This window comes from Protopterus annectens, chromosome 3.part1 (genome assembly GCF_019279795.1).
Source record: "Protopterus annectens isolate FY-2018-M chromosome 3.part1, PAN1.0, whole genome shotgun sequence".
NCBI lineage: Eukaryota > Metazoa > Chordata > Ceratodontiformes > Protopteridae > Protopterus > Protopterus annectens.
Window position 1 is genome coordinate 1,869,266,060 of NC_056732.1, and position 19,224 is coordinate 1,869,285,283.

The 19,224-nt window shown below is 40.9% G+C and overlaps 1 protein-coding gene across 1 annotated transcript in view; it reads left to right on the forward strand.

The window, feature by feature from the left end:
- Positions 1 to 17,803, forward strand: part of LOC122797942 (zinc finger protein 665-like) — an 84,842-nt gene extending 67,039 nt beyond the window's left edge. The window contains exon 3 of the mRNA XM_044066462.1: positions 15,097 to 17,803. Coding sequence (XP_043922397.1) covers positions 15,097 to 17,651 — 2,555 coding nt within the window. The 3' untranslated portion in view covers positions 17,652 to 17,803. The remainder of the gene's footprint in view (positions 1 to 15,096) is intronic.
- Positions 17,804 to 19,224: the final 1,421 nt, after the last annotated feature.

Genomic DNA, 19,224 nt, shown 5'->3' on the forward strand with positions numbered 1-19,224 from the left:
GACTATAAACTAATTACCCCGGATGTCCACACAACACCACCACCCCAACCAAGGAAACCACAGTGAAAAACTTTTCTAAAGCAAACTTCACCTTACTTAAGGCAGAGGTGGTAAGTTTCACAGCCCCCATGCTAAAGGATAACACTGCCCAAGATGCAGAATCCTTTACAATTGCACTCTATGAGCACCTACAAGGATGCATGGATCGCGCCATCCCTAGCAAAACCAAGACTCACTCCCCTAAGAGAAGGAAACCAGTCTGGTGGACCCCTGCCATAAACCAGGTTATACAACAGGAGGAGGAAACTAGTTCAGAAAAAAAGCAAATCCCAAGAAGGGAAGACATCCCTGATCAGTATTAGTAAGAAACTAAGGTCCCTCATAAAATCATCCAAGGCTAACTTTGAAAGAAAAATAGCCAAGGATTCGAAAGATAACCACAAAGCCTTCTTTAGCTATGTCAAGAACTCGCAGATATGCTCTGAGCTAGTGCAAAATAGCACAAAATATACTGAACCTACTGATATTGCCAACATCCTGGCAGATAGATTCAGTGCAAACTTCACCTCCCTCTCACCTTCAAAAGGGCCCACAACAATACCAGAAAAGTATAGTGTCCCGGAAATCACAGAAGCACAGGTGGAAACAGCCCTTTCAAAAGCCAAAAACACAGCATCAATGGGGTCAGATGGTGTCCCAGGCTGTGTCTTGCATGAACTACAGAACGAACTTACCACCCACCTAAACACGCTGTTCAACCTCAGCCTCTCCACAGGCTACGTGCCCATAGAATGGCACACAGCAACGGTAATTCCGCTCCACAAAGGAGGGGCCACAACTGACCTTGGTAACTATCGCTCCATAAGCTTGACTAGCCTGGTCTGCAAGGCTATGGAGTGCATCATCATGGAACACATTAACAAAGACATTGGGAACCTCCAAACACTTGACCCGACCCAGTTCAGCTTTGTTAAGGGCAGATCATGCCTACTAAACCTGGCTGACTTCTTCGAGACAGTCACCAAGGCCATAGACGAGGGAAAGGTGGTTCACACAGTCTACCTTGATCTCGCCAAGGCATTCGACACCATTCCTCACTCAGGTATTATAGAAAAACTCACCAGCCTGAACATAAACCCCTACATCACAAGATGGGTTGCCAACTGGCTTACAGACAGAACTCACACAGTAAGAATAGCGGGCTCCAGGTCCGACTCTAAACCAGTCACAAGTGGTGTCCCGCAAGGCTCAGTTCTGGGACCCCTACCGTTCGGCATATATTTCTCAGAAGTACAGGCAAATGCAGGAGGACTATGGCTAACCAAGTTCGCCGATGACTGCAAACTGGGAGCCATAATCGACTCTCCGGCTGACACAGACATCCTTCAAAAAGGCCTTACTGAGACAGACACCTGGTGTCAAAGTCATGGCCTCAAGTTAATGCCAAAAAATGCATAGTCATCCCATTTGGGAAAAACAAAACACCCACAAATTACCACATAGGCGGCAGCCCCCTTAATACAGAAGAGGTAATAAGAGATCTGGGGACCCAGGTAGATAGTAATCTCTCCTTTGACAATCATATTGGCAAAGTAGTTAGGAAATCCTTCTATGTGGCCCATCTAATTACTAAGGGGTTCGCATCTAGAAATAAAGAGGTTATAATGCCCCTCTACTCATCACTCATCAGACCCATCATGGAGTACAATGCCCCATTTGGGATGTACCTCACAAGACACTTCCAACAGCTGGAAAGACCACAAAAGCACCTCACCAAGAGGATTACTGGCCTCAAACATATGTCCTATGCAGCCCGACTGAAAAAACTCCGGCTGTACTCAGTGGCATATCGCTTACTCAGAGGTGATCTCTGCCTGACTTACAAAGCCATGTCCAACTCAGAATTGATGGACATGCTCCACCTAAAAAAAATCCAAGGCATTGTGAGCCACGCGCTCTAGTGAGCTAAACCTCGCAACAACAATAAATAGAATATGCTGGAGGGATAGATTCCTGTCACAGAGACTCCCCATGCTTTGGAACAAAATTCCTATCTACATTAGGCAGAGCCCCTCACTAACACTCTTCAAGAGAAGCCTTGACGAGTGGATGGGTAACAGAAAATACACCCGTGGGATCACTTCATTGGCTCTGCTTGACAAAGGCTCAGTTAATTAATCAATGGGGCGGCGAAAGCCGACACACTCTGGCAAGGCTTATAAATGCCCTCGGGCAGATAGCCTAGTACCTACCTATGAATGGAGGAGCTCCCTGGTCAGCCTCAGTAAGAAGCTGAGATCCCTTATAAGATCCTCCAAAGCTAGCTACGAAAACAAAATCGCCACTAATTCCAAGGACAACCACAAAGCATTCTATAGCTATGTCAAGAATCTCGATGGCAACACCCAGATCTGCTCTGAGTTACAGCACAAAGGCACGAAAATTACAGAATCAACTGATATTGCCAACATCCTGGCAGATAGGTTCAGTGCTAACTTTACCCCTACTCTCTAAAGCCAAAAACACAGCATCCATGGGACCGGACAACATCCCAGGCTACGTTTTACATGAACTGGCTCTCCACCTAAGCACCATGTTCAGTAATAGCCTCTCATCAGGCTATGTGCCCACTGAATGGCGCACAGCAATAGTTATCCCACTCCACAAAGGGGGAGCCACCACTGATCCCGGGAACTATCGACCTATTAGCTTGACGAGCCTGGTCTGGAAGGCCATGGAACGTATCATGGAACTCGTAAACAAAGACATTGGTAACCTCCAAACTCTGGATCCCACCCAGTACAGGTTTGTGAAAGGCAGATCATGCCTCCTGAACCTGATTGACTTCTCTGAGGCAGTCACCAGAGACGTAGATGAGGGTAAGGTGGTTTACACAGCCTATCTTGACCTCACCAAGGCTTTCAACACCATCTCCCATTCTGGAATTATAACTAAACTCACTAAACTAGATATAAATCCCTACGTCACAAGATGGGTTGCCAACTGGCTCACTGACGGAACCCACACTGTAAAAGTTGCAGACTCCAAATCTGACCTCAAAGCAGTGACAAGGGGAGTACCACAGGGTTCCGTCCTGGGACCTCTCCTGTTTGGTATCTACTTCTCTGAAGAACAGGCTAATGAAGTTCACAAATGACTGCAACCGATGAGCCATAGTCAAGTCCCCAAATAATGTGGACATCCTACAGAAGGGCCTCACTGAGACAGATGCCTGGTGTCAGAGCCATGGCCTCAAGCTCAATGCCAAAAATTGCAGTGTCATCCCCTTTGGTAAAAACTCTGTACCATGAACTACCACATAGGCAGCAATCAACTTAACACCGAATGCGTGATAAGAGACCTTGGGACCCAGGTGGACAGTAGTCTCTTCTTTGATAATCACATCACTACAGTATTCAGGAAGTCCTTCTGCGTTGCAGACCTCATCACAAAAGGGTTCGCATCCAGGAAAAAAGAAGTTATTGTTCCCCTCTACTTGACACTCATTAGACCCATTATAGAGTACAATGCCCCTTTTGGATTGTACCTCACAAGACATCTGCAGCAGCTGGAAAGGCCCCAGAAGTACCTCACAGAGAGGATTACTTGCCTCAAACAAATGCCCTACACTGACTGCCTCAAAAAACTCCAGCTTTACTCCATAGCATATCGGCTACTCTGAGGTGATCTCTGCCTAACGTATAAAGTTATGTCACACCCAGAGCTGTTGGACATGCTACACCTAAAGAAACCCCAATCCCTCTGAGCTACATGCTCTAGGGACCTAAACCTTGTCACCACAATAAATAGGACATGCTGGAGAGAGAGATTCCTGTCCCAGAGACTTCCCATACTCTGGAACAGGCTACCCATCTATGTCAAGCAAAGTTCTTCATTAGCACTCTTCAAGAAAAATCTTGATGAGTGGATGAGAAATAGGAAATACACCCCGGGGATCACTTCTGTGTCTCTGCTTGACAGTGGCACAAGAAAATAACTTTCTTGGGTGGCATAAGCCAGGGAACCTTGTTGGCTAGGCTTACGTAGACCCTTGGGCCGATAGCCTAGTACCTACCTATGAATCATGACTTCAAAACTACAGAGGGAAGAACCTTTCCCCTGCCAGTATTGACTTTTAGAAGAGAGATACTTTAAATCTTCTGATTAAACAGAGTTCTGTTATTGAATCTCAAGCTTATACAATGTTAAAGATGGCTGGTAATTCTGTGGTGCTTGACTTACCCGATTCACCTTTGGTCCTTGCTTGGGCAGCTTCTCTCATTAATAAACTGGAATTGCTAAGTTCATTGGCACAACTCGTTAAGCATTTGTCGAAAAATAGAAAGTTTTAAAAGAGGCTATATTGGTTCAGACAAAGCAAGTGCTTTATTGTGCTGAAAAACGGGATGCAATGTAGGATGAGTTGTTTAATGTACAAGGGAAATATGACCAACTTTCCTGGGAAGATACCCAGTTAAGCTCTCTGTTCTAACCTTTAGCAGATGACTTCATAGCTTGAAACCCATGCTGGACACTGTAATTTAAGACTGATAGAGGTTATTGAATCCATGGATAACAGAAGTCCATTTAAGTCCATAGCCTCTAAAAAGATCTGGGTTGGGGATTGGTCATCTTCAGGGCACTTCACTGTTATGCATTAACCTGTCACTTAATGTGGCAGTTAGAGCCTCCAGAGGATAAAGGCTCTGAGTTGCTAATGAATTTCTTCCTGTACCCAAGGTACATGGTTTTATACTTTCTGCCTCTATTTGTCTACTTTGCAGTTCTGAGCAAGTCACTTAGCCAGACAGTGCTCCTGGGTCACTTTTGAAAAATTGTTAAAAAAATATCTTTCATTCCTATACATTAACAGTTGTGTCCAGTGGGCCTACCCAGTTAATGAATATCTAAATTTAAGAAGAAATGCATTTCTTGCTCAACACCAGAATATGCTGTATCCCTACATTTGAACAAATACCTATTCATACATTGCATCTCCTTACTCTCCCTTCTTCACTGACTTCCTTACTTCTTTCTGATGTAAAAAAAATGCTCATTACATAATTGGTTAAAGTTTATATGGAGAAAGGATTCACCAGGAATCCCATGAAAAGTACTAACTTTCACAGTTAAGAAAGGAAGGCATGAATTTCAAGGATAAAATTTGGATTAACTGTTTTCTGAAGCACTATTCCTTAACAGACTTTTATGACTTTTCCCTAGAATTTGGCAGCTACATGTTTCTACCATTTAAGAAGGCTTGGGGAAACCCCTTTTCAAACGAAGTTTGTTTTTCCTATTCAGACTGTTATTAAAAGGAATCTATACCTTCTGTCTTTTATTTCACTTCCCTGACAACATATGACTCATTTAGTGTGTTTATGTCAATCAGCTACTACATACACACGTAGAACAGACCCCCTCAGTTTATTTATTTTTTTTTGCTGTAGACTTTGTAAAGCTGGATTGTGACTAAGTTGCTCAATACAGGGTTTTTGCACTCCATATTCCATTTTAATGTCTTAAAAAACAGAGTAGAGAAATTGTCTGTCTTGTTTTTTCTTCTTCCACAACCAATCGGTATAGTTACTTATCAAGTGAGCTCTTGCTAAAGTAATGACCCTCATCAGAAAGCTAAAATGACTACATTTTGATAATACTGAAAAAAATGGAATTTGGAAACAACACCTGGAGGACTTTCAGTATTTATGTCTGAAATGTAAAGCATATTTCAGATCATTTTGCAGTAGAGTTATACAACAGAAAACATTGTATAGGCCCTACTGGACACCTGATAAGATGAGTTTGATGAAGAGATGTTGGTAAGCCTGTAGAATGACATGCTCCTGAGAACATATGTGGTAGTCATGTCCAATAATATCCCTATGATGGAGGAAAACGTTATTTATATGTAAGTCAGGGATTTGAGAATGGTTAGCTTACTCTGTTTTCAGGAGACCTGATGGGTGTATTTATGTTCAGCTTATCCTTCCATGGTCTCCGAGATTGTAGCTACTGCTAACATGCTTACTAAAAGATTTATTCTTTCTGGATAAAGGCAATATATCCTCTTCACAGTAATTATAATTTTTTTACAGCATAGATTGTGAGTAGGAAGGTGGAGTAATGGGTGATGATGATAAATATTTTCTTTCTTGTCCCTTATTTTATATACCTTCTATTTTATCAAATACAACTAAAATTTAGAAAAAAAATTGTGAAACAGTAATGGTGAACCTATTGCACATTAGTATTTATTATGACCTTTGTTACTGAATATGTACTTTGTTTTGCATTATGATAGCGAATTCTACGTTATTAAATTCAGCATCTAATGTATTACTTTTTTGTATTATATGGTGATTACACTCTGAAATTGTGGAAAGGCAAACTTGTTGTACACCTTTCAGTGCTGTTATGCGGTAGTCTTGTAGTAGTGGATACACACATCTGCCACAGGACATCTCTATGAAAAATAATAAGATCTTTAAAATCTTTTAACTACTTCATTCTGACACACACACACACACACACACACACACACACACACACACACACACTAAAATGATTAACAGCTTTAGAAGCTGGTAACTCCTCAGAGATATGCCTAGCTTTTGGCTACTGTCTGTATAACAGAAGTAACTGTTTTGTGGCTTACAGAGCTATAAAACAAAACCTACTGCTACTGTTTTTTTGGTGTAACTGGTAGTGTGTCACGGCACCTACAACTCCATTCACCTGCAGATTTCACAGGGAGAGCCCGTAACTTTCCAGCAAGTTCCAAGACTAGCTCAGTAAAACAGACAAGCTCAGTCCAGTTTAAGGGTGAATCAGCAAAACCCAAGTCATTGAATCACAAAAAATATATGTAATCCAGAAACGCAGACATGTAAACACTATAGTATCCACTGGAAAGAATAGTCCGGGGTGTCACAAATAAATACTTTAATAAAAAATAATTAAGCGCTTTCATCAACCAAACTGTTGACTTCTCCATATTACAATGTTAATACAATCAAACCCTTAAATATCTTAACTTTTTGGTGCCAATACATAATTGGCTAATTAACAACCTGTAAAATCTTATTTAAAGTGATACCCTGTCTGTACATCTAAACATAATGCAGAATAAAACCTGCTCTAAACATTGACTGCAATCAAATCACATTACAATTCATAGTACAATACTTATGTGTACAACCAGAGCCCATCTGAAATCTCTAGTTTAACAACGTGCCACTAATACAGGCTTAATAGATATACTATCATTCAAGCTGGGATAAGTAGTGGCATCTAGTAGCAATTGCCACTTGACTTTTTTCTCTCCTAATAAAGCCTTAATATTACCACCCCTCAGGTTGCTGTATACCTGCTCCAATAAGGCGAACTTAAAGTTGTGATTTTCTCCTTTACTTGCTATGTGCCTATAAAGGGCATTGTTGACATCCTTCTTTTTAATATTATGTGTGTGTTCGCATATTCTGTTCTTGAACATTCTTTCTGTTTTCCCAATGTGCATCTAGTACTCTTATCCAAGCTGAAATGCAGTATGCTAAGATTGAAAAGGAACATTTGGCAATTGTGTTCACATCGATTTAGTGCCAACATCACCCCCTAAAGGGCCCATCTCAATACCAAAAGATTGCCAAATTCCGATAATCACTGCCACACAGGTAGAAATCGCACTCTCCAAAGCTAAGAATACAGCATCCATGGGACCAGATGACATCCCAGGCTGTGTACTACATGAACTACAAAATGAACTGGCACCTCACCTAAGTGTCATGTTTAATCATAGCCTCACCTCAGGCTTCGTGCCCACTGAGCAGTGCACAGCTACAGTTATCCCGCTCCACAAGGGAGGATCTGCTTTGGATCCCGGGAACTACCGTCCCATCAGTCTGACAAGCCTGATCTGCAAGGGCATGGAATGCATTATCATGGAACTTATAAACAAAGACATTGGCAACCTTCAAACACTGGACCCCACCCAGTTTGGGTTTGTGAAGGGCCAATCTTGTCTCCTGAATATGATTGACTTCTTCGAATCAGTCTCCAGAGCTGTGGACGAGGGTAAGGTGGTCCACACAGCCTATCTGGACCTCGCCAAGGCCTTCAACACCATCCCCCACTCTGGAATGATAGATAAACTTAGTAAGCTGGGCATAAATCCCTACGCCACTCAATGGGTTGCCAACTGGCTTACTGACAGAACCCACACTCCAAATCCAGCTCCAGACAAGTGGAGTACCTCAGGGGTTCAGTCCTGGGACCACTCTTGTTTGGCATCTACTTCTCTGAAGTACAGGCCAACACTAAGGGACTCTGGCTAACAAAGTTTGCAGATGACTGCAAACTGGGAGCCATTATTGAATCCCCAAATTATGTGGATATTCTACAAAAAGGCCTTACAGAAACAGATGCCTGGTACCAGAGCCATGGGCTCAAGCTTATTGCCAAGTTATCCCCTTTGGAAAAAAACATGTACCCATGAATTACCATATAGGTGGCAGGACGCTAAACATCAAAAGTGTGATGAGAGACTTAGCGACACAGGTGGACAGTGGTCTCACTTTCGATAACCACATCGCCACAACAGTCAGGAAATCCTTCTATGTGGCACACCTCATCACTAAGGGCTTTTCATCCAGAAAAAAAGAGGTCATTGTCCCACTGTACTCATCCCTCATTAGACCCATTATAGAGTATAATGCCCCGTTTGGTATGTACCTCACAAGACATCTGCAACAGCTGGAAAGGCCACAGAAATACCTCACTAAAAGAATCACAGGCCTAAAGCAGATGCCATACGCTGACAGTCTAAAAAAACTCCAGCTATACTCTGTGGCATATCGTCTACTTGGAGGCGATCTCTGCTTAACATACAAGGCCATGTCCAACTCTGAGCTGTTGGACATGCTCCACTTAAAGAAATCCCAATCCCTCAGAGCCACATGCTCCAGGGATCTAAACCTTGTCATCACAATGAACAAAACATGCTGGAGGGATAGGTTCCTGACCCAGAGACTCCCCATACTCTGGAATAGACTGTCCATGCATGTCAAGCAGAGCACCTCATTGGCCGTCTTCAAAAGGAACCTTGATGGTTGGATGGGAGATGGGAAATTCACCCCGGGGATCATGTCAGTCACCTTGCTAGACAGGGGCCCAGAGAAGTAAATATTGTGGGAAGAAGTATCCAGGGAATTGGGAATTGTTATGGCTAGGCTTGCATAGGCCCTAGGGCCGATAGCCTAGTACCAACCTATGAACATGTTCGAAGGCCCATGATTATAACTATGGCTGAGCTATTCAGATTGAGACTGATCCATCAACCTCTAGTCACTATTTTAAAGAAGCCTATGCATACAGCACCAGCAAGACTACAACCCTCCTGGATAGGAGATTGGCATAATGGTTAAGGTGTTTATCTTACTGACACAAAGTGCAGGGTTTGATTCTCATCTGAGGTAATTGGCTAGGCTTAAAATGGCCCACAAGGGCAGTTAGCTTAGTACTAACCTATGAACCTAAGAATGATGCTCAGATTACAAAAGTACAACTTCAAAATGGTCTACACAAAAGGCAGACTTCTTTATCCGGCTGATACCTTATCCAGATCACCCAAAATACCACGGAACAGCTTGATGCAGAACATTTTGACTCTGATGTCATGGAAGTATGTAATTTTTCTACCACAAGACTAGATGAGCTAAGAGATCATACAAAGACTGATCCAGTTTTGCAAGAGCTCAACCACTTCATTAATGTCAGATGGCCGTCAAAGCAATTTTGTGTACTACCAGAAGTGCAACATTATTTTCCATACCAAGATGAAATGTTGATGGAAGATGGTATTATTTTTAAAGGTCATAAAGTTGTTGTTCGTACTTCCTTACAACTGGAGTATATTCAGATTTTGCATTGTGGCCACTCGGGTTCCGAAGCTACCAAAAGAAGGGTGAGAGGAGTTGTATTTTGGTCTTCTCTGTCAAAAGACATTATTAAAGTGCTTTCATCTTGTTCATTATGCAATACTACTAAGCCACATTTGCAAAAAGAGCCACTTCAGCTAAGCCAAATTCCTGAATTACCATGGCCAACAGTAGCCACTGACATATTTTGAGTGGAACAGTCAGCATTACTTAGTGTTGGTAGACTCTTACTCAAACTGGTTTGAGATTGATTTACTACCTAACCTAATGTCCAGTGCTGTTATTACTAAGGTGAAACATAATTTCTCAGTCCATGGTAGTCCACATAGAATTATCTCTGACAATGGTACCCAGTTTACCCGTCAATTATTTCAGAAATTTGCAAAAGAGTGTGACTTTATCCATATTACTGGTGGTCTGGAATACCCATGGTCAAACAGCCTGTCTGAACATGCAGTACAGAGTGCAAAGCAATTGCTTGAGAGGTCAAAGCTTAACAATACCAATATTGTTTTGAGTCTACTCAACCTCAGGAATATAAACCGTGACAACCTACTTGGTGTACAAGACAGTGGTGTGACCAGTACTATTGTATGGTACAAAAACCTGGGCAGTAAAGCCAGAACAATTGAAGAAGCTAGAGGTGATGGAAATGAAGTGCCTGAGAAAGGTGATAGGATGCACACTGTGGGGCAGACGAAGAAATGAGGACATAAAAGCAGAAGCCAAAGTAGCTCCAATTGCAGAAAATATTAAAGAGAACAGATTAAGGTGGTTTGGGCACATGCATAGAAAAGCTGAAGACAATCTGGTGAGGAAGATTTGGGACAGACAGGAAGAAGGTAAAAGGAAGCGAGGACGTCCAGCAAAGCGGTGGATGGATTGTGTGAAAGAAGATCTGCGACAGTCAGGCATGAGTTTTGAAGGAGGCAGGAGTGTGGACTGAATCGAGAGAGTTGGCAACAGTTAACACAATACCCTGACCCCATGTAGAAAAAAAAATGGGAAAAAAAGGGGGCTGATGATGATGATGATGAAGAACCTACTTGGCTCACCTGCTCATAGAATTCTATCTAGGCAAACTAGAACACACTTGCCTATCAGTTCCAGCTTGTTGGTGCCTACACAGAGCAATCAGTGCTTAACTGTTTGCAAAATTATCCTTTCAGAAGTACAGCTATTACAAAATGAGCAGATTTCTTCGTCCATTGGAAAAAAGAGAGACAGTGAGGATGCAAATGTCTAAAGGCTTTGATCAGATTGGTCAAGTGACAGGTATATGTACCGAGCTGTGATCCTATTTTGTAGAATCTGAGGGTACAGAATGCAGGAGAAACCACAGGCATCTTCTTCCTGTGTCAGAATTGATATTGTAGCATCGTAACTGTGATACAGACTTGGCTCTCAGAATAATCTAGACAATGTTCCTGTTGAAGAACATGTCTTCATACCTACTCCTATTCCTGATGATGTCCCAGATGTCCCTAAAGCTGAACATTCAGTAAAGACAGTCCCTGTTGCTAGAACTTGATCTAATTTTTATGTCAAACAATCAGGTCATATATCTAGACCCACAGCAACCTGGACTTGATTGTTTTATGTGTATTTATATTTGTGTAATTGCATGTCAAAGGATAATTTCTGTACAATTGCATATCAGTCAATGTTGTCATTAATGTATGAGCTATTTCTCAAAGAGGGAGGACGTAGAACAGTGTGTGTGTTGTAACTTTAAGAAACATTTCCAAGCGTAGGCATGTGTATATAAATAGTGAGCACGTGCAGGCAGAAGTGCCATTTTAAGAGAACAGCCAGAGTGTGAGCACATATAAATGTGGTAGTCAGTCTGTTTATAAGTTTTAAGTTACTAAGCCTCAATCCAGATCTTTTTGTATATAATAAAGCTGCTTGAACCAAACCCACAACTGTTAGTCTGTTTTGTCCTGACCAGATGAATTACATTCCCCTTGTAATTCTTTCTGTACCCCAATCAGCCCTCAAGTGATCTGACTCACTTTTCAAACCTTGGCCAACAGTATTGCAAGTTGGAATCCCACCAGATCATTGACAGGTCATTACATTTTTCCCATGAACAGAGCTGTTAGAGAATTGTCAGCATTGATGCATCTTTACTGTGACACATGCATGCAGCTGATTGGGGGAGTATTAAAACTCACCTTGTTTCCCCACAGTAAAGGTAATGGGGCAATTAGTAAAGGGTAAATTTATCAGGAGGGGGACTACTTTTTCATATAACACAACCTGCGGGAGGTAATTATGGTATTGGAAGTTGAGAGGCAATTTTATGTTTATATCTGGGACTGTAATACTTGAGGAGAGGAATACAATAGACACACACGGGGGAAAAACTGTTTTAAAATTGAATTGTGGTGATCTAGGGTTATTTGTATATGGTTTGGTGTAGCAGCAGTGGTCAATAAAGAACAGGAGTTTACATGTCAGTGTGTTTATGGTAGTGCATTACAATGCATATTCTTTAGGGATGTTTATAAATCCTGCTGCAGGCAGTCACAGAGGTGAATTGCACATAATCATATCAATGGTCATTTCAAAATACAAAGCACTTTTTTATTACTACTAATAGCTGTGGTACTCAGTATATTTTGTGATTTTTTTTTTCATATCTACAGAGGCATCAGCCTTCAGCTTAGCACGGTTACACTGTACGAGATATTAATGAGCCCTTATTGTGTCACTCCCAGTTCAATTTCCTCTGCCCATTTGCAGACTGGGAAACTTTAAGCAAATATCTTGAATGGAAAATGTGTACTAGTTTTCTTGAAAAAAATGTACTTGTATATAGCTAGCTTGTCTACTTAACTAACAAATTAATATAAAAACTTTGAATTATATCTTTTCTGTTTGTTTACTTAGTGGCATCAGTATCAGACAAATGCATTTTATCATTGTCAGCAACAAGGTTGTTGTATATATTAAAAGTGTACTGCAGCTAAAAAAACAACTGGACTGCAAAGTTTGATGCCTCCTGTCATGCCCCTGCACTAGCCAATAATCAAGGAGACATAATTCTCACCACTGGCAACAGTGAGGGATGTACACAATGGGAGAATGACAAGTACACACACATTAAAGTGCAATTTCCCTAAAGAGCACACAGAGATCACAATCAGTCTGGGGCTGGTTTCTCCCTCTTTGTCCGGATCCCCAATGGCACAGGTATAGGGTTGCGATCTCCACCAAGTGACCAGGCTAAGACTTCCAGCACCCTCTCTGCCCACCCAGTGGTTCATGTCCCTGCCAAATGGCCAGGCTAAGACTTCCAGCACCCTCTCTGTCCAACCAGTGGTTCATGTCCCTGCCAAAGTAGCTGACATGCACAACACACACACGCACACACACACCTGGGAAAGGCTGGCACAGGTTTTCTAGCTATGCCCCATTCTGCTCAGACTATGAGGTAGTGCCAACTGCCACCAGCCACCCTTACTTATCAGCTACTATAAGGTCCTTACAAAGAGTATCCAATCCTACTGTGTAATGTTACTATTATCCAAATGGTAGTCTGATGAAGCAAGGCTTTTGGAGTGGCCTGTACAGTGTCACCAAATGCATATGCAAGTAACCTAAGAGTTTAAATATGTCTCAAAAATATCAGCCACAAACATAGGTTTAAATATATTTAATAATAAATAATAAAAGAACAAGGCAATACTCAATACATGAACCCAGTAATGTCAGGGTTCAGAATCACTGGAATATTTTCAACAACATTGCAGGATAGTCTCAAATAAGTACAGACAACATCTAAACTAATCTTTACTAGATTCCTATCTATATCCAAGAGAGATATACTATGCCCTGAATCTTACTTACAGACAAGTACAGATGATGATGATGAGTGGATGTTCTTGCTAAGTCCAAGACAAAATGCACAGTCTCCCTCTGAGAGGGTTTTTAAATCAGTATTAAATATTACTGCTGGGTCAGCTTGGATGACATTATTCTTTGCCACCTGACTTCAGTTCCCAGGCTAAATAGAAACTTAACAGAATTTCACACCTCTGTGTGAGAAATACATTTCTCTCAGAATTTTGCAGCTGCTAGGAATTCATAAAGCAATAAAACACTTTTTGCATTTTAAATGTAGTAACTACCTCTCTCCAAGACAATAGAAAAAACTTCTAGCTGTAGACATCCTGTCTCTTGCTGCATTGAAACTTTTATATTACATCATAAAGCACTTAATTTCAACTTATTTTCTTGATGTTTTGTAAGTTTATCCTCTATGTTCCGGGCAGGGTATGCTGTGGTTACATTCCTGAAGCTCAGTACATAACATACAGTTCTGTGTAAATGTAGAATTATTTACAAAATTCCAGATAGCTGGGCTGGCAGTGCTAAATCCCCCCCCCCCCGAAAACTCAAGTTAGTTTTTAAGTGACCCTTGAGAAATGTTGCTTGAGGAGGTTGACTATCTGGGAATACCTTTCCCCATTCCCTTTCTTGAGAGCCCATCTGCACTGGTATTGCTAACTCCACCTCAGTGCTGCACTGACATATCATATGCTTGCAACCCTAGGCTCCACCTTAGTATGCTTGCAACCCTAGGCTCCACCTTAGTAACGGCATTTTGCTGGCTATCTCATGACACCCATATGTGAAACTGTGGTGGCTATGAGGAATTTGTCCCCATTCAGAATCCATCCTTAACCCTATTTAAGCATAACCTTGATCAATGGATAGGAAATCAGAAATTCACCCCGGGTCTGGATCCATGTCTCTGATGGACAGTGGCAGGCAATTATCCCCAAACTTAACATTTCTCTCCATATAACCTCTAGAAACCTCGTAACATATCCCCACTTAATGAACACCTGTGATACATAGGGACACAATTAGGTTGGGATGCACTGCTAGGCTTGTAAAGTACCTGGTGACTGTTAGCCTAGTATATACATGGGAACCTATTGTGCATTTTGCAGAGAATTCAGAAATGGCTAATGGGATCAGACATAAGATAGCACATATTTGAAATTCTTTGCAAAGGTTTATTATTTACTAGAGTATTAAATTAAAATGTCTGCAGGTCTAGTAATGTGCTGTTCACACTGTAAATCTTTAAATAAGACACGTTTTTACTACTGTGGCTCATTGTAATCGGGCTTTTTTTCCTTTTAAGTCATCAGGAGTGGAAATTTCCCTGAGACCCGGGGTCTGCAATCAACCCACAATTCTCAATGTGACACAATTCTTCCAGATAAGATGTCAGTCACGAGACAAGATGCAGTGCAGTCTGAAACCAGAACTGATAACCCTAAGGAAAGTAATGAGAGGTTTATCAAATCAACTGAACAAGAAATGCATCTGCAAACTGAAGCAGGGAAAGTACCATGCAGCTGGCCTAATCACCGCAACAATGTAACATTTTGTAGTAACAATGTAACTGATCAGGTAAGTCACAGAAGGAAAAAGCAGGTGATCTTGGCACCAAATGAGCAAGTGCTCAATGGAAAGAAACTGCGTAAATGTGACACAAATGGCAAAGGTTTTACAGACCGACAAAATGGAGGAGTAAGCAAGGTTATTCCTACTGGGCGTCAGTCCTTTAAATGCACCGTGAATGACAAACGTTTTACAGAGAAGTCTAACATGAAAAAACATCAGTTTCTGCGCAACAAGAAACGACTAAATAAATATGCCACATATCACAAGGACTCGATACCTAATCATTTGGCAGCGCTTAAGAGTATCGGCAATAGAAGGAGTCAAATGACAACACGTATGCATATCGATGGTAGGCAAAAACCCAATAAATGCACAGTGTGTGACAAGAGTTTTACACGAAGGAGTCAAATGACAACACATATGCATATCCATGGTGGGCAAAAACCCTATAAATGCACAGTGTGTGACAAGAGTTTTATACAGAGAATTGAAATGACAAGACATATGTATACCCATGGTGGGCAAAAACCCTATAAATGCACAGTGTGTGACAAGAATTTTACACAGAGGATTGAAATGACAAGACATATGTATACCCATGGTGGGCAAAAACCCTATAAATGTACAGTGTGTGACAAGAGTTTTATACAAAGGAGTCAAATGTCATCACATATGTATATTCATGGTGGGCAAAAACCCTATAAATGCACAGTGTGTGACAAGACTTTTGCACAAAGGGGTCAAATGACAAGACATATGTATATCCATGGTGGGCAAAAATGCTATAAATGCACAGTGTGTGGCAAGGGTTTTATACAAAGGAGTCAGATGTCTTCACATATGTATATCCATGGTGGGCAAAAACCCTATAAATGCACAGTGTGTGACAAGAGTTTTACACGGAGGAATCAGATGTCAGCACATATGTATATCCATGGTGGGCAAAAACCCTATAAATGCACAGTGTGTGACAAGAATTTTACACGGCGGATTCACATGACAACACATATGTATATTCATGGTGGGCAAAAACCCTACAAATGCACAATGTGTGACAAGAGTTTTACACAAAGGAGTCAACTGACAACACATATGTATATCCATAGTGGACAAAAACCCTATAAATGCACAGTGTGTGACAAGAGTTTTACACAAAGGAGTCAAATGACAACACATATGTATGTCCATGGTGAGAAAAAACCCTATAAATGCCCAGTGTGTGACAAGAGTTTTATACAGAGGAATGACATGACAAGACATATGTATACCCATGGTGGGCAAAAACCCTACAAGTGCCCAGTATGTGACAAGAGTTTTATACAGAGGAATTACATGACAAGACATATGCATATCCATGGTGGGCAAAAACCCTATAATTGCCCAGTGTGTGACAAGAGTTTTATACGGATTAGTGACATGACAAGACATATGTATATCCATGGTGGGCAAAAACCCTATAAATGCACAGTGTGTGACAAAAGTTTTGCACAGAGGAGTCAAATGACATCTCATATGTATAGCCACGGTGGGCAAAAACCCTATAAATGCACAGTGTGTGGCAAGAGTTTTACCCAGAAGAATGAAATGAGAAGACATATGTATACCCATGGTGGGCAAAAACCCTATAAATGTACAGTGTGTGACAAGAGTTTTATACAGAGGAATGGAATGACAAGACATATGTATACCCACGGTGGGCAAAAACCCTATCAATGCACAGTGTGTGACAAGAGTTTTACACAGAGGAGTCAAATGACAAGACATATGTATATCCATGGTGGGCAAAAACCTTATAAATGCACAGTGTGTGACAAGAGTTTTACACAGAGGAGTCAAATGACATCTCATATGTATACCCATGGTGGGCAAAAACCCTATAAGTGCACAGTGTGTGACAAGACTTTTACACAGAGGAATCACATGACAAGGCATATGTATACCCATGGTGGGCAAAAACCCTATAAATGCACAGTGTGCGACAAGAGTTTTATACAGAGGAATGAAATGACAAGACATATGTATACCCATGGTGGGCAAAAACCGTATAAATGCACAGTGTGTGACAAGAGTTTTACACAAAGGAGTCAAATGGCAAGACATATGTATATCCATGGTGGGCAAAAACCCTATAAATGCGCAGTGTGTGACAAGAGTTTTACACTGAAAAGTCGAATGATAAGTCATCAGTATATACATAAAGAGCAGGCACCCTATAAATGTGCCACATGTGACAAGAGTTTTACAGAGAAGAGAAGCCTGTCAGTGCATCAAAGTATCCACAGTCGGTAGTGTACATGCACCAAGTGTCTTAAAGGTTTTATAAGAAATAAGTCTGGTAGTGCATCAAAGCGTCTACAGTGGTATATGTCCTATAAAAGAACTTGAGCAAGTGGGAGTGTATATATATTTGGGAATTGATGAAGGATCAGCAATAAAATATAAACAAATGTGAATAAAATTCAGTAAAGAATATTTTAGAAGGTTTAAATTAATACTAAAAACAGCACTGACATCTAGGAATAAAGACCAAGCTATAAACCAATTTATTCTTCCTGTGCTGACCTACAATTGGGGAGTGATTGACTGGCCCCAAAAGTTGTTTGATAGCTTGGACAGGAAAAATAAAAAGATCCTTCATGCTCATCAAATGATTTATACAAATCATTGCATACCAAGACTATATATTCCCTGTTCTGAATGAGGCATGGGCCTCCTTGAAATTGATTACATGTATAGATCTGTGATAGTAGGACTACATACATATCTACTGACCTCACAAGAGCCAAACATAGTGAAATTTTGGAACATGAGGAGAGCAAATCTAAGATGACTTCCCTGCTTAGTTTAGCAGACGCATATTGGCATCAAACGGGAATTGAAATCAAACCAGAAGTAGGTAAAAATCAGGTAGCAACTGAATGTGCCAAAAGAAGGATCAGATGATCCAGGAAATGTGGAAAATGTATAAATATAATTGCAAGTACAGGAAACTTTTGGAGCAATCTCCTGTTGATCATCGTCAGATGATGAAATGGTTAAGGAGAGTTGAATTTAAACCAAATGATGAAAGGTTAATATTGGCAGCTCAAGATAGTAGACTGTATTGGTTTACAAAGTCTATTGAACATGTGGGAGAAACAGGCAAATGTAGGTTTTGTAAAACAGAATTGGAAACAGTTGCACACCTTGTCGCTGGTTGTGATGTACTGATGGCAGAAGTACTATATACTGAAAGGCATAATAATATGACAAGACTGTTGCACTGGAGATTGTGCAAACATTATGGTATTGAAGTATCTGAAAAGCACTAGAAATATGAGCCACAAAGCATTATAGAAAATGGTGGTTTATATCACATGGGATTATCCGTTACCAACAGTTTGAAAGACAGATGCAAGAAAATCAGAAATAGCAGTCCACGAAAGGAAGACAGAAGTAGCATTGATCAATGAAATTGCTCCACCCAATAACTATACTGTCTTATGTACCAGGATTTGCAGGCAGAAATTAGGGTAATGTGGAAGAAAGATAACCCAGACAGTTCCAGTAGTAGTAGGAGCAATGGGTCTTGTAAAAGAAAGAATTTAAAATTGTACTTGGGTACGTTACCAGTACATGTAACTTCCATACGAATTGCAGAGAGAGTCATTACTGGGCACATTAATGCTGTGAAGAGCACTTCTGACTGACATCAAAGATTGAAACAATACTAATTTCATGAACTTTAATCACACTTTGACTTACGAAGGGGGTCCATTCCCGCCATACTATTAGAGACCCAAAAGACTTGGAGAAATTAAAAAAAGGGAAGGGTACAAAAAGAAATGTGAACACGGGAAAGAAAAATGCATCTGGTATGCTG